General features: G+C 45.4%; 1 protein-coding gene and 2 non-coding genes across 3 annotated transcripts; all 3 read left to right on the top strand.

Annotated features, from left to right (window-relative positions):
• Positions 1-8,465: 8,465 nt before the first annotated feature.
• LOC143276171 (histone H1.2-like) lies at positions 8,466-9,306 on the top strand. The gene has a single exon (XM_076580596.1). It carries the CDS (start codon positions 8,466-8,468, stop codon positions 9,030-9,032), a length of 567 nt encoding a protein of 188 aa, XP_076436711.1. The 3' UTR covers positions 9,033-9,306.
• Positions 9,307-9,762: 456 nt separating this feature from the next.
• On the top strand, positions 9,763-9,834 carry Trnaa-cgc (transfer RNA alanine (anticodon CGC)). The gene has a single exon. It is a non-coding gene; the product is annotated as a tRNA-Ala (tRNA).
• A 4,317-nt stretch (positions 9,835-14,151) lies between these two features.
• On the top strand, positions 14,152-14,220 carry Trnaa-cgc (transfer RNA alanine (anticodon CGC)). The gene has a single exon. It is a non-coding gene; the product is annotated as a tRNA-Ala (tRNA).
• Positions 14,221-15,167: the final 947 nt, after the last annotated feature.

Below are 15,167 nucleotides of genomic sequence, written 5' to 3'. Positions count from 1 at the left end.
ACTGAGATCAAGCAGCTGCCAGAAGACAAATGCCAAGCCTACAGAGCCCACATTGAAGATCCCAAGTCACAGTCAAAGAAAGACATACTGAAGAGCGCACGCAGCACCATCCAGCTGAAGCTGTGGCAGATGCAGGATTCCTGGTTGAGCAACAAAGCTGATGAGATCCAGGGCTTTGCAGACAGGAACGACATGAAGAACTTCTATAACGGCCTGAAAGAAGTCTATGGTCCCACCACCTCTGGATCTGCTCCACTCCTCAGTGCTGATGGTTCTACCCTGATCACTGACAAGGACGGGATCCTTGAGAGATGGGCTGAACACTTTGACAGTGTACTGAACCGCCCCTCCACCATCAATGATGAAGCCATCTACCGACTCCCCCAGGTGCCAGTCAGTGAGTTGTTGGATGCCATTCCAACTTTGGAGGAGACCCAGAAAGCTATTCGTCTGCTATCCAATGGCAACGTCCCTGGCTCAGACTCCATTCCAGCTGAGGTCTACAAAGAAGGTGGTATGGCGCTGACTGAGAAGCTTCATCAGCTGTTCCAGCTCATCTGGCAGCATGAGGCAGTTCCACAGGACTTCAAAGACGCTTCCATCATACACCTGTACAAGCGCAAAGGAAATCGTCAGGCCTGTGACAACCATCGTGGAATATCCATGCTGCCCGTCGCAGGCAAGACTCTGGCCAGAGTGCTATTCAACCGTCTCATAGCGCACCTTGAGCAAGGTCTCCTACCAGAGAGCCAGTGTGGCTTCCGGAAAGAACGCGGGACTATTGACATGGTGTTTGCTGCCAGGCAGCTCCAGGAGAAGTGTCAGGAACAGAACGCCAACCTTTACTCCACCTATATCGATCTGACCAAGGCCTTCGATACTGTTAGCAGAGATGGCCTTTGGAGAATCATGGCGAAGTATGGATGTCCCAGAAAGTTCATCACCATCATACGGCAACTACACGATGGGATGCTGGCCCGAATCCAAGACAATGGAGAGACTTCAGAACCATTCCCTGTCTCCAACGGAGTCAAGCAAGGGCGTGTTCTTGCCCCCACCCTGTTCAGTCTGATGTTTTCAGCCATGCTGACAGATGCCTTCAGAGACACTGACGTAGGCATTGGCATCAGGTACCGCACAGATGGCTCACTCTTTAACCTCAGGAGGCTTCAAGCAAAAACCAAGGTGAGGACAGACACCGTCAACGACTTCCTGTTTGCTGATGACTGTGCTCTCAACGCTGCCTCCGAAGCTGACATGCAACACAGTGTCGACAAGTTCTCTGCTGCCTGTGACAACTTTGGCCTCACAATCAGCACAAAGAAGATTGAGGTGATGCACCAGCCAGCTCCAGGAAAGCCTTACGTTGAACCAAACATCTTCATCAACGGGCAACGACTGAACGCGGTGGACAAGTTCACATACCTGGGCAGTACACTCTCTCGCACAGTTGTCATCGACGACGAGGTGAATGCCAGACTCGCCAAAGCCAGCGCTGCCTTTGGCAAACTCCATAAGAACGTTTGGAACAGGAGAGGCATCACCCTGGAGACGAAGCTCAAAGTATACAAGGCCATAGTTCTCACCACACTGCTCTATGGATGTGAATCATGGACGGTCTACAAACGCCACGCCAAAAAGCTGAACCACTTCCACACCACCGGCCTCAGAAAACTTCTCGGCATAAAGTGGCAAGAGAAGATCCCTGACACAGAGGTGCTCACTCATGCAAACTTGCCCAGCATCTACACCATCTTGATGCAGGCCAAGCTGCGGTGGGCAGGCCATGTAGTTCGCATGCCAGACCACCGGCTCCCCAAGAAACTGCTGTACGGCAAGCTCCAACATGGCAAGCGCTCCCATGGAGGCCAAAAGAAGTGCTTCAAAGACACTTTGAAAGCTTCTCTGAAGGCCTTCAGCATCAGCCACGACACATGGGAGCTGAATGCAATGGACAGACCAAAGTGGCGTTCAGCTGTCCACAAAGGCGCCAAATCCTGTGAGGCCAACAGAATCGCTGCAGCAGAGCAACGCAGACAGGCCAGGAAAAGCAGTGCCAGCAAGTCCCCGACAGCCGCCACCATCCCCTGTCTACACTGCGTCAGAACCTTCCGGTCGCGGATTGGCCTGACCAGTCATCTGCGCACCCACAGAGCCCAACCCACCCACCCCCAGGATGACTAGATGGTCCTCGTCGATCCCGACGGACGAACCACACTTTGGGTGACAGAGTGGCTGCACGCCTGACAGTTAAGGCAGACGCTACTACCAGCCAGCACATCAACTCCATACTTGCCAGAAGGGCGTCATCTCTTACAACCCTGGAGAAGAAAAGGCTGCCTCATGGTCAATTCCCAGCCAGCAGCACTCCCTCTTGGGTCTTTGTCCCCTGCACAGATAGGGGGCCTATTTACACCCCCGATGACTCAGACACATTTCAGACCCTCCAGTCGCTCAGCCCCGGCAAGTATGGCTTCTCTCCCATGCACAACAGTTTGGCGAAGTGGGACTTGACGACTGGGTTATGTTGGGGCTAGAATTGGGGTGCATGCTGTTTCGGGCAGAAGATTCCTCCTCCTCTGTGACCCACTCCTCTTTCTTATGTACCCAAGTTAGAGGAGCATGACAGCATTTCGACCATGGGGATATCTCACGACTTCTTGGAGGTGTGACATCAGACCCCAAACTGGGGCCCTGGGGTTTTGGAGACGCCTGCTGGTGATTCCAAAGGTCCCTAGAGGGTGGCGACCAATCCTGGATTTGTCCCCTTCAACAGGGCCACATTCTTATGGACTCTCAGGCACACATTTGAGAGACCATTCAGCAGTGCTATGTGCCACTGCTTTAAACCTGCAGGTTGTGCGTGTCCAGATCCTCATTCATCCGGCATCCTACCGGTACCTGAGGTTCATGTGGAGGGACAGGGTAACCCAGTTCTCTGCCCTCCCGTGTGGTCATTCCAGTGCACCCCATCCTCTGCCGATGGTGGGGCTGGCAGGGGTTTCCAGGTTCAGTTCAGAGTTCAGTTCCTCTAGGTAGGTTCCTACTCACCTGACTCCACTTGGCACAGTCGCAGGCCCTGTGTACAATTCACACATCCAAATTTCTTGAGCTGTGCACACAACAGGGATTATCGCAACAAAAGGGAAACTGCGCTCTCTCCCTAAGCCAGTCCTCCGACTTCTTAGGGACGATAACGGTCGGTCAGGGGTTTCAGTGTTCAGCTCACGGTGCACACAGACAAGGCTGGTCTCAGAGGGCTTAGCCCAGAGTCGTGCACATCTGGGAGATTGGTTCCTGGAAATACATCAGCAATAACTTATCTACCCCCCCCCCCTCCCCTTTCTGACCCCATACCTCAAGGGGCACTCTTCATGATGCATTCTCACGAGGAATGGGGAGCCCACTCGGGCTCACTCCTTGCAGCCGTGATTTGGTCATCACAGGAGCCAAGTGAAACTTCACTCTTCTGGAACTTGCAGCAGTTCGCTGGGCTTGTCACCACTCCACATGGGAGGAAGCCATCCAGAATATTCATGCGTTCACGGACAACACTACTGTCGTGTACGTGGACACAAAAGGGGGGGTGGGGGGAGGTGGAACTTGGATATATCCTCATGTGGTGGTCCAAGGCTCTCCTTTGCTGGTGCTACAAGGCATTGAGCTTTCAGCAAGACACATAGGGGTAGTACCAACCTAGGCAGGCGCTCGCAGCAGGTTCAAGAGCGTCCTCCACTTGGTGGACCCTACACAAGGACACCCTGCAAGGAGTGTGGTGTTATGGTGTCCACAGAAGGGGGTTCTCTTTACCACAGGTCTGTCGAGGACCCCTGATTCCTGTCACACTGGTTTCAGACACGGAATCTTGGGCAGCGAATGTTTTTTTTTCTCTGGACTGGAGCAAGCTGACCGCTTATGCCTTTCCTTACTTCCCGATCCCGCCCTAGATGGTTGGGAAGCCGGGTCGGAACGCCTGCACATCGGAACCTTAGGCATTTTCAGTTCCGTTAATGCAGGATTCTGATAGGTCTGGAGGCTCGCGCTGTTGCCACTTCAGCCACCTTTCAGCACTCTGTGCCTCTTTGCCAGGATTTGCAGGTGGCCTTCTGCTGTTCAGAGATTTCCTTCATCGATTTCCTCCTCAGGGAAGTCTATATACTCACGGCATATGGTTCTTTGGGGTTTCCTTTGTCGCGACTAACTCAGCTGTCACGGTTTCAAGGGCTCCCCATGTGAACCAGAAGGCAATGCCCTCCTCCATTTGCTTTGAATTCTGCATCAGTTTGAAATGGTACAGTATATGACACCAAAATGGGGAGTTCGTATTATACTCCCACTTTGGCTGAATATGCTTACCATGTCAAACTCAAAGGCCCGCCCGTCTGTCTCCATGGTTCTTGCCGTGCTTCATGTGGGACGTTTCTCTTCTTCTTTCCCTTGACTACCGCCTTCATCATTTTGAAGATTCTGTAGACTATAAGGGGGGTTTGCGTGTTTTGTGGATTCATGAGGTAGGGGTTTCTGGGCCAGGGGATAAGGGGTGAGGTATGGGGGCGGGGGGGGGGGGGGGGGGGGGGGGGGTAGGGGGGGGAGGTAATCAGATTCGGGATTTGAAGCCTTCCAGGGTTATGCTGAGAGCAGTCTCAGCAGGAAGGCTGTTCCAGTTTGATACTGTTCGAGGGAAGAAAGACTTTTGCCTGTACAGCGTCCTGCAGTTGGAGAGGTGGTATGCTGCTGGATGCGATCCTCGGGTCCCAGTGGGTGCTGAAGGATTTTGAGAGGGCTTGTGGCATGTGTTGATGATAAGACTGCCGCTATGGAACTTATAGAAGTTAATCAGTCTTGCCTTTCTCCTTCGCTCTTTGAGGGGAGACCACTGAAGAGTCTCCATCATGTCTTGCACACTGGATGTTTTCCTGTGTCGATGGGTCGCCCAGCGAGCAGCCCGGCGTTGTACTGCCTCAAGTTTATTGATATCCTTCTCTGCTGGCCATTAGAATGATTGATTACCTCCTGCCGGAAACAGCATTTCATTGGCTAGCAGACGGCGGTCTAATGGCGAGATGTCGTATCACTGAGTTGCCGCGATAAATTTTGGCCGAGAAGAGCAAACAGATAGGCCTGGTTTGCATCAGTTTGACATGGTAAGTATATTCAATCAAACTGGGAGTATAATACGAACTCCTCTTATTTCTTCTAAGTATCCAAACAGGTGGAATGAGAAGATAAAATGTTATATCATGTCTACTGAACTGCTGGTCCCACACAGAATTTGCTTTGAGGTAGAATCTGGATAATATGAAATTGTTTTAGGTGTATAGGAAGTGGTACGCCCATACCCCTTCCTATACCTACCTGTGGTAGAATTCGAGTCATTGGAATGTGGGGAAATAAAGCATCGAGGGAACATGCGTTCATGAAATGGAATGTGGCGGGTGATTCAATTGTAGAGTGCTGGAATCGGTACTCGGACGTGTAGACAGAAATGTGGGTGTATTTGGGGATTTGCGATTTGGAATTTTGCTTTGCATTGCATTGCACTGTTTTGTATTACTGTCACAACATATCTGTGTAAAACCTGGGCTGCTCTTGTTTAGGAGAATGCATCGATCAAGTGCAGCTCTGCCTTTTTTATTCTTTTTTTCTGCTTGCGGCAAATGTATTGGTTTTCCTATCAAAGTGGGTTTTCAAACACAATTTTGCTAGGGACAACTGGCTTTTGATGCCGTGGGTTCTTTTGCGTTCGCAAAGTGCATGCTACGCATGAGACCTCGATTTAGCGCCTCAGTGTCATCAGTCTGAACGACTAGCGTCCAGACCACCAGTCTAGGTCTAGTTCAGGGGGAGAAAATACCGGTGTGAGATGTGATCCTGTGTGCTCTGATTCTCTCGTTTCTTAGGCGGACGTGTTTCCACTGGGCCACCGCTCCAGTTTGAAGCAAAAAACACTGGAGGCTGCAAGAGTGGCGTGGGAAAGAGTGATGGGGCGAACTAGAATAGAATCAGTATTCTCTTCTGGTTTTGTTGTTGTTGTTGTTTTCTCCACGGTCTGCCAAAGCGCGTTGGGTTACGCTACTGGTCAGGCATCTGTCAGTTTGGCAGATGTGGTTGAGCGTGCATGGATTAGTGTGAACGCAGGGCGGTGACGCCCGTCGCTTTGAGAAACTGAAGCGGCTGAACTGAACTCAACCGTCTCTGGAACTGAAGGGAAAGATATGAGTAAGAATTTTGATGAACATGGCCTCGTGAGTATTCCCAGATAACAAGTGTGTGTGTGTGTGTGTGTGTGTGTGTGTGTGTGTGTGTGTGTGTTTTGTTTGTTTGGCTGGGTTTTTTCTTGTTGTTTTTTTTGTTTTGTTTTGTTTTTTGCAAACTGAGGTTAAAAAAAGACACAATATTACAGTATCTATGGGAGTGTACCAGTAATTTACAAGTTCATGGACAGAATCTGTAAGATATCTAAAAGAAGAGCGCTTACACTGATTGTGCCACACCAGTAGACTTGCTCTCAACCATGCATTGGTGCTTTCAGTCAGTTATACATTTATATATATATATATATATATATATATATATATATACATATATATATATATATATATATATATATACATACATATGTGTGTGTGTGTGTGGTGTAACTGTAAGTGTATGTGTGCCTCTGTGTCAGTGTGTGTGTGTGTGTGTGTGTGTGCCGCGTGCGTGCGTGTCAGTGTGTGTGTGTGTGTGTGTGTGTGTGTCACTGGTGTGTTGTGCGCGGCCGTGCGGTGCGCGCGCGTGTGTTTGTGTGAATAATTTCAAGTCTTAGTACGCAGGCCTCCATTCACAGTGCTTTGTGACTGACTCAGTGAGTCCGAGTCAGTCCGCGCGCAATACGCGCGCGCGCGCGCGCACGGTACCGGCTACATCCACCCCCACACAATAATAAAATACTGACAACCACACACTCAATAACACACACACAACGATACAATAAGTATACCTTCACGCGCGCGCGCGAGATAGAGAGAGAGAGAGAGAAAGGGATGCGCAGCCAACACAAAACATTATTTGCATTGTCTTGCCAGCGTGCGCACACTTCTGAGTTGAAACTCCGCCAACTGTTCCAATCCCCTTACAATACGTCCCCTGTGCAACTTCCGAACATGATTAAAACACAACACGAGCAATGACAAACCCTTATGCCGTACCCAAAACACGGCACTGGGCCTACACAATTCTCATATCCTGCAGAAAACAAGTTAAAACCATCAAGGGTTGTTGTTTGTGCCTAGTATGCGCGCCCCGCGCCATTTTCATTTGAAATTCAAGCGAGGCGGAATCGCCTCATACACCATCCGTGCGAACACAACGCAATTAATCATTAAGCCACACATCTACGCCTTGAATAGCTATTATATGTGGATTTTTTTTTTCTGAAACAAACAACAAAATCTGTTTATTTTCCATTTCGACCACGAATAACAAAACCATATCATCGTACGTCGGACAAACGCCCTTCATGAACTTTCAATGAACAGAGAACTGTGAATTCATTCTCCACACACGATCACATGCATTCGCGGCAGTCATTGAAATTAGTCAAAAATTACATCTAAGTTATTTTCCTTATTTCACATGTACGCATCGACGCCGATTAAAGTTGTGACAAGAAATTATACCAAGTAGACCCAGACGTCTGCAAAAACGACGCCATTACGAAGAGAACAAAGACTGGGCAAGGGACAAATAAATAATGTCCATAAACAGGCCATAGACTTATCTTCAGTGACAAAAAGAACAATAGTCTATGTTTACTTGGTCATGAGAATATCCAGATACAGTATAATCGTTTGATCTCGAACGCAAGTGGATAAAAACATGTACTGAAATATTACAAAGCGTAAAGACGAAGCTGTGTAAATGGCGGAGAGTTGAAAGTTGTGTTTTATGCTGCTCAGAAAACCGCTTTAAACTGGCTGCACATGTCCATCCAAGACAAACAACTTGCTTGAATGATTAATTAACATTCACTACCCAAATTTTCACTAAACATTTACTACGAGAGCATCGAAATTCTGGGCGAAATTAACAAATTTAAGCCACGAGTTCGCTTCAGCTGGCCCAAAACAAACGATCAATTAAACATTTTCTTTTCACTAGTAGTGTTTATAGTCATGTAATTTACGTCAAAAGATAGGATATTTATCAACGATTCCACTGATATGCCATATGTGGGTGTTCTTGCTGTTATTAGGGAAATCAAAGCCCTGAAACAAACGTCAACAAACACAAATTTGCCCAATCGAGGCCTCGCGAGGGCCGATTTGCTTGCAGCCACGCGCTGCTGTCATTGCAGTTCGCTTCCGCTGTATAAAGCTGGAAACGGCCGCGAGCGAATCATTCGTCTTGTTGCCACGCTTGCAAGAAGGTATCTGCACTCGCCAAGTACTACTACTACTCGCGTCGTCTCTATCTTCAGCATCATGTCTGACGCCGCACCAGCCCCTGCTCCTGCCAAGAAGGCCGCCAAGCCCAGGAAGCCAGCCAAGCCTGCAGAGCACCCCAAGTACAACGTCATGATCGCCGCTGCCATCACCTCCCTGAAGGAGCGCGGTGGTTCCTCCCGCCAGGCCATCCTCAAGTACGTCATGGCCAACTACAAGGTGGGCAATGAAGTCACCAAGGTCAACGCTCGTCTCAAAACCGCCCTGAAGGCTGGAGTCAAGGCCGGCACCCTCAAGCATGCCAAGGGCACTGGAGCTTCTGGCTCTTTCCGTCTGGGAGAGAAAAAGGTGGCAGCTGCCAAGCCCAAGAAGGCCAAAAAGCCCAAGGCTGCTGCCAAGAAGCCCGCCGCCAAGCCGAAGAAGCCTGCTGCCAAGAAGGCCGCCAAGTCTCCCAAGAAGGCCGCTGCCAAGAAGCCCAAGTCTCCAGCCAAGAAAGCGGCCAAACCCAAGAAGGCAGCCAAGTCTCCAGCAGCCAAGAAGGTTGCCAAGCCCAAGAAGGTAAAGACCCCCAAGAAGGCTGCTGCCAAGAAACCCGCCAAGAAGTGAACGGGTTTCACTTTGAAGAGCAGTCTTTCTCTCAGGCCCTTTTAAGGGCCGCCAAGTCTTCCCAAGTGGGTTGGACATCTCGTTGCAAAAGTTGACAGCTAAACTTACAGTTAATGTTGTGACAGTCGTTTTTGTTCCTTGATGTGTCTGGTATGCTACTGTGTTAATTCCTGTTATGCGGTGCGTTGAGTTGTGTCCACAAAGCTGTTTATATGTAATTTACATTTACCTGCTCTTCTGAAACGAGTCATTGTGTTAGGGTGATTGTAACTAATTCTGCCACGGACTTGACTACCCGCTAAGCTTATGCTTTTTTTTCTCTCCTCTCTCTCTCTGTTGGTACATGATTCGTTCGAAAGCTTCTTGCTAACATTATTGGTTGCGTACTTAAATTCTACCTGTGCTACCTCTTGTACTGCTGTTATGAATAACGAATTCTTTACCAAGTTAATTTGGCCCCCAGTTGTCGATGTCGGAAGGTAACGTCAGCGGTTGGTACTATGGTGCTTTCTTCACCACGCTCCGATAAACTTGTAAGTTAGGGATGGCCTCCCCTTTTTCTGTACGACGTCGGATGTTTTAACATGATTTATTTCGGTAATTCCTGGTTGTTTTTCAAAGACAGAATTCAATGAGTTGTTACACATGGTTCTGACAAAAGGTTTAAAATAGATACTCCCGACTACATATTGACTATATATATGTATTTAGAATACCGTTTACGCATCATGGGGATGTAGCTCAGTGGTAGAGCGTTCGCTTCGCATGTGAAAGGCCCCGGGTTCGATCCCCGGCATCTCCACTTTTTTTTCCTTTTTTTTCCTCCTGACTGTACAAACCTCGTAATATTTTCCATACTTCTATTCAAAAAAACCGATCATTTTTTTCCGTTCAACGTTTTTAAAGTTACTTTAAGTAATATAATTATATGTGTTTACTAATTATATGTCGATTCCCCCACTGAGATACATATTTTATGCACAATGGATTCCGCCCAGTAACTAAAACGCACAACTGTACAAAAACATGATATGCAGAGAAAGGAGCTGCCAGGTTATGGACATAGTATTGACATTCCATCATGAGCTGTGACAATTATGAAGTTTCCATCAACACTACTTAATCTTTTTTTTTTTACTGATGATTTTTTATTTTTAATTAGAAAAGAGAAAAAGAAGAATAGGTTGAAAAGAAATAAAAAATAAACAATGCCACTGCACAGGAAAATGATTGTTGTTAGCCATTTCTTTCGTTTTTACTATCTGAATAGAGTAGAATAGAATACTTTTTTTTATTATCATAAAACCTTAAAGTTTATAAGACACAATGAAACATAAACATGAGCATATCAAGAAGAGAAACCTTCATGAACCAGCTTCGCCAGCCTTGGCTGTAATCATGTTAGAAGGATAAATTATTCACTAGGCTTTGCATTTGAACGACATATATCGATTAGGATACATCTGTGTTCTGGTAATTATATCGTTTATTTGTTGGCTGACGAAATATGGACTGAAATTGTGAAGTCAGTGGCTGGAGAGGACTTTGACCCCGATGAAAAGTGGGTGAGTTGGGCCAAGGTCACGCATATATATAGAGGATGAAAACATACCTAAATCCTCCTAATTAAATCAGATCAAGTTTCGTTGCTTTGGTGTGTGTGTGTGTGTGTGTGTGTGTGTGTGTGTGTTTAGCAGTACGATTTTTTCTTCTGTTGAACTCAATAGTTTTATTCATTACCCTCAATGAGCATATACATACAAAATGGGGTCAAGTGCAATCATAACAACGATGGCATAACAAAGAAACATATCTTTTGTGGACGAAAAGCAAAAGTACGACGCCCGGCTAAAAACATCAAACACGTTTTACAACAGAATAGTACAGACATTATGATGAACATGCAACCAGATGAAAACGACTGATATAAAGCAGCCACAAAAATTAACATTTTTCTCTACAAATTCAGTCTCGCTTGCAGACTAGTACAAAGAAATGATATGAACTGCATTAATTTGGATTTCTTGAGAAAAAAAAAAAAGAAAAAGAAAAGAAACAAATGTATAATTGAAATTTTATTTGGTTACCATCTTTCTCAGCATTCTCTTCCTCGTGTCATCAGTTGAAATATTTACGTACAAGTAATATAAAATTAAATTCATCTCCAGTTTCACCAGTGTCACATTTATTGCAAAAACTTTGCAGATTTGGGGTATGTTCATAACTGATGCAGTTACATTGGACAGGTAAGTTATTAGCCATTTTGAATTTAGCAAAGCTAATCAGCTGGTTCTGAGGGCAGTAACTGTAAATAATTCTAGTAGCAAATGTGTTTTTAACATGTAATTCAAGTATAAATTTAAATCCTTTTGGTTAAGTTCTGTAAGTCATACTTGGATATACTAGTCATGTATTGACTCCACTTGATTTTATTCTTCGAACCAGCTGAAGGAAAACCGTATATATATATATATATATATATATATATATATATATATATATATGTGTGTGTGTGTGTGTGTGTGTGTGTGTGTGTGTGTTGCTGTTGTGTTGTAACCAAATACCACTAAATCCCAGATTTTTGTGTGTACTTTTACAAGTGGTCACATAGTCACTTACGCAAATGCAGCATAATTAGTCGTTGTTCACTCACTAATACTGTCAGTAAGGAAAACTATGTCGTGATTGCGACTGAACTGAACAGACCATTAAGCTAAGGGCAATATACAACGAATCTATTCACGTGTAATTGTTTACATTGTTATTTTCACATTTCTGTTTTGTCTATGTATCCATGAAAGGGGTAATGTGGTGTTTAAGGATATTGCAAGAATTCTCTCCCCCCCCCCCCCCTTTTTTTTTTCCTTCTTTTTGTGTTTCGCGTGCATTTTGCTTGCTTTCTCTGAAAACAAACTTGATTGAATAAAATAAACAAAATTGACTGAATAAAATAATTACTGTCAGTATGACTGTCCGCATATCTGTCAGTCTGTTTGTCTTGTCTCTCTCTTTTAATTTTTTTTTTAAATTAAATATTGTGTAGTGTAAACGCTATTCAGGGCGGGGACTGGTTGTAAAAAAGCACACCAGTGCTTATCTATCATCATCGAAATAAAGAATTTGTCTTGTCTTGTCTCTCGCTCGCCTGCTCGATAACTCTGGAGAAAACTGTTGTCATTGAAGGGACACAAAAAGCTTCGCTAACTTAAAAAAAATGTTAAGCAGTTACTTCCCTTACACAATTTATGTTTCGCTGCACTGTGTGTGTGTGTGTGTGTGTGTAGATAAACCATTTCTTTTCTTTGTGTGCGAGTGTGTGTCTTTTAGCGAGTTGGTGATTCTTAAATTGAACAAACACGAACCAGACATCTGTTCTGTGGCAAGACTGAGCTGGGGGGAAAAGTAAGGAACAGTTTTTATTTTATATACTGTTGTTGTTTTTTGTTGGGTTTTTGTTCTCTCCTTTTTTTTCACGGTCAACCGTATTTGTCGCTCGAAATAGTGTTCGAATTCAGTGGTTTCCGACGTCACTTTTTAGATTGTGTATTCAAGTTTACTAGTTCTCGCTTTGATTGCAACTGAAGTGTCATTGTGTTAAATTAGTGACCCTTGACTTGTTAACCTGTTTGAACTTAATCTGCTTTTAGTTGTTGACAAAATAATGCCATCAGCAAAGAGTGAGTGCGGACGGTACTTGGGGATAGGCTTGTTGATAAACTTATCAGTTTTAGACATGGATCCGGTTCTTACAAGATGTAAACAGTGACAACGATTTAAAATTAAAAAAAAAAAATCGAAAGTGTGAGACAGGTTTATTGCCTGGTGTGTGATTCATATTTTAACTGTGCCACGTTTCACGAGAAAGACTGTGCACGCGCATTCGTACATGAGTAAGTTTCTCAGTTAACGTGGCGCACGCAGACACCCCCACATCCACACCCCGGCCTCAGTCACCCTACACACACAGACCCACCACGCCCCCTCACACACACACACACTGACACACACACACACATATATATATATATATAATAAAACAAACTTTGTCTATGTTTGTCTGTCTGTCTGCGGTGTGGACGTGTGTATGTAGACTATGTCCATCTGTAGTCTCTCTGTCTATCTATGTGTGTGTCTGTGTCTATCACATATTCCTTTGAAAAAAAAGAAGAAGGGATGGAGGAAGTGGCGTTGGGGAAGGTTGGAGAGAGAGAGAGAGACAGAGACACAGAGAGAGACAGAGACACAGAGAGACAGAGAATTACGCACCTTTGTTTAATTAATAATCTCAGTAAAGCCATCTTATGACAGAAGTTGTCATTCTGCGCGTGATTCCCTCCACCATCACACACACACACACACAAACATGTGTGTGTGTGTGACTACAGTTGAGGACACAGACCCGACATCGATTCTTCTTCTTCTTCTGGTACCCAAACGACGTAATGTTTCCGTGTTAATAGGTATATCTCTGCTTATCGCGGTAGGTGAGTCATGCACCTGAGTGAGATACATATAACATTTACTGCCGATATCATACACGGAATCGAACCGCAGGGTGCGCAAAAATGACATTGACCTTTGTACGACGCAGTTATCATATACCAGCTAATTAACTGTCACGTGGATGGACAATGTATCTCTTTTACGCTAAGAAAAAAAAAAAACATGACATGGCGTCAGCAGTGGTGCACGTGCTCACTTCACAGGTTTGTGTGTGTGTGTGTGTGTGTGTGTGTATAGGCTGTGTCAGGGTGTGTGTATGCGTGCGTCCATGATAATTTTGCACATGTCTGTGTAGACTGGCCGTGTGTGTGTGTGTGTGTGTGTGTGTAGGGTGTGTGTATGCGTGCGTCCATGATAATTTTGCATGCACACATATTTATTACACGAAGCAGGGCATGAAGGCATGCAGAAGCCAGCTAGCTGACCTCAGTGACAGATCGTAAAAATGCCCCAATAAACACTGAGAGCAGTGGCCAATAATTTTTTTTTTTTTTTTAAATGACTCACTCACACAGAAAGTGGATGCTCTATGAGGGACCCACGTTTTCTTGGTCTTCTACGTTGGTGGTGGACTTCATAGTAATCTGAATTAATGCTTCTTTTTCGTTAACATGGGGATGTAGCTCAGTGGTAGAGCGTTCGCTTCGCATGTGAAAGGCCCCGGGTTCGATCCCCGGCAAAATCCGCTTTATTTTATTTTTATTTTATACATGTATATATATATATATATTATATATATATATATTTGTTTTTTTTCTCAAGGCCTGACTAAGCGCGTTGGGTTACGCTGCTGGTCAAGCATCTGCTTGGCAGATATGGTGTAGCGTATATGGATTTGACCGAACGCAGTGACGCCCTGAGCTACTGATACTGATACTGTTCGTCAGTGGAAAACGAGTCGACACGTCATAAGTAAAGCGCCGTAACTCTCCCACCACCTTTTCTCCCTTCTATCTTGCCGCTTTCTCTTCTTCCTCCCTCCATCCCTCATTCCCCTGTCCGTCCTGCCCTGTGTCTCTCATCCCCAACATCTGGTCTGTTCTGTCCATGTGGGCAATAAATGGGTCACCCAGACAATAAATGGGTCAGTAGACTGACACTGAACTCAGTGTCGGACAAACCTCGCCGCTCTAACATCTCCAAAATTCAGAGCAGAAATGAATGCAGAGACGCTTCCACACCAAGGCAGTGACCACCTCCCGGTAGTGTTCAGTCTACAGAAACTGTCAGATAAACCATGTATGAAACCGCGTGATCCATTTCAGTATGAAACCAAAGAGACAGCCGTCATCGAAAAATTAAGACGCAGAAGAATCAAAAGAACGGCACCGAACAGGATGCAACTGAAACTATTCAGCCCCCATGGTGGAATACCGACACAGAGAGAGCCTGGATAGAAAAACATGCGGCTGTCAAACTTTGGCAAAAAGAAAGAACAAAACCATCTCCGGACAAAGATATTGAAACAAAAATGAAAGAAAAAACTAAACAGTTTGAAATCATTGCTCAAGAGGCCAAAAATGACAAGTGGAAACAGTTTTGCGAGGCACTCAGTTATGACTCAACATTGACAGAGTTCTGGCAATTTTATCGTCGCATGGAAGGGAAAACGTGCACAACAACAACCCCAGA

Source organism: Babylonia areolata, chromosome 31 (genome assembly GCF_041734735.1).
Source record: "Babylonia areolata isolate BAREFJ2019XMU chromosome 31, ASM4173473v1, whole genome shotgun sequence".
Taxonomy (NCBI): Eukaryota; Metazoa; Mollusca; class Gastropoda; order Neogastropoda; family Buccinidae; genus Babylonia; species Babylonia areolata.
This window is presented reverse-complemented; position numbering and strand designations above follow the sequence as displayed.

Bases quoted from the DNA above. Each gene is read 5' to 3' on its own strand.
- LOC143276171 (XM_076580596.1), top strand. From the start codon at position 8,466: ATGTCTGACGCCGCACCAGCCCCTGCTCCTGCCAAGAAGGCCGCCAAG.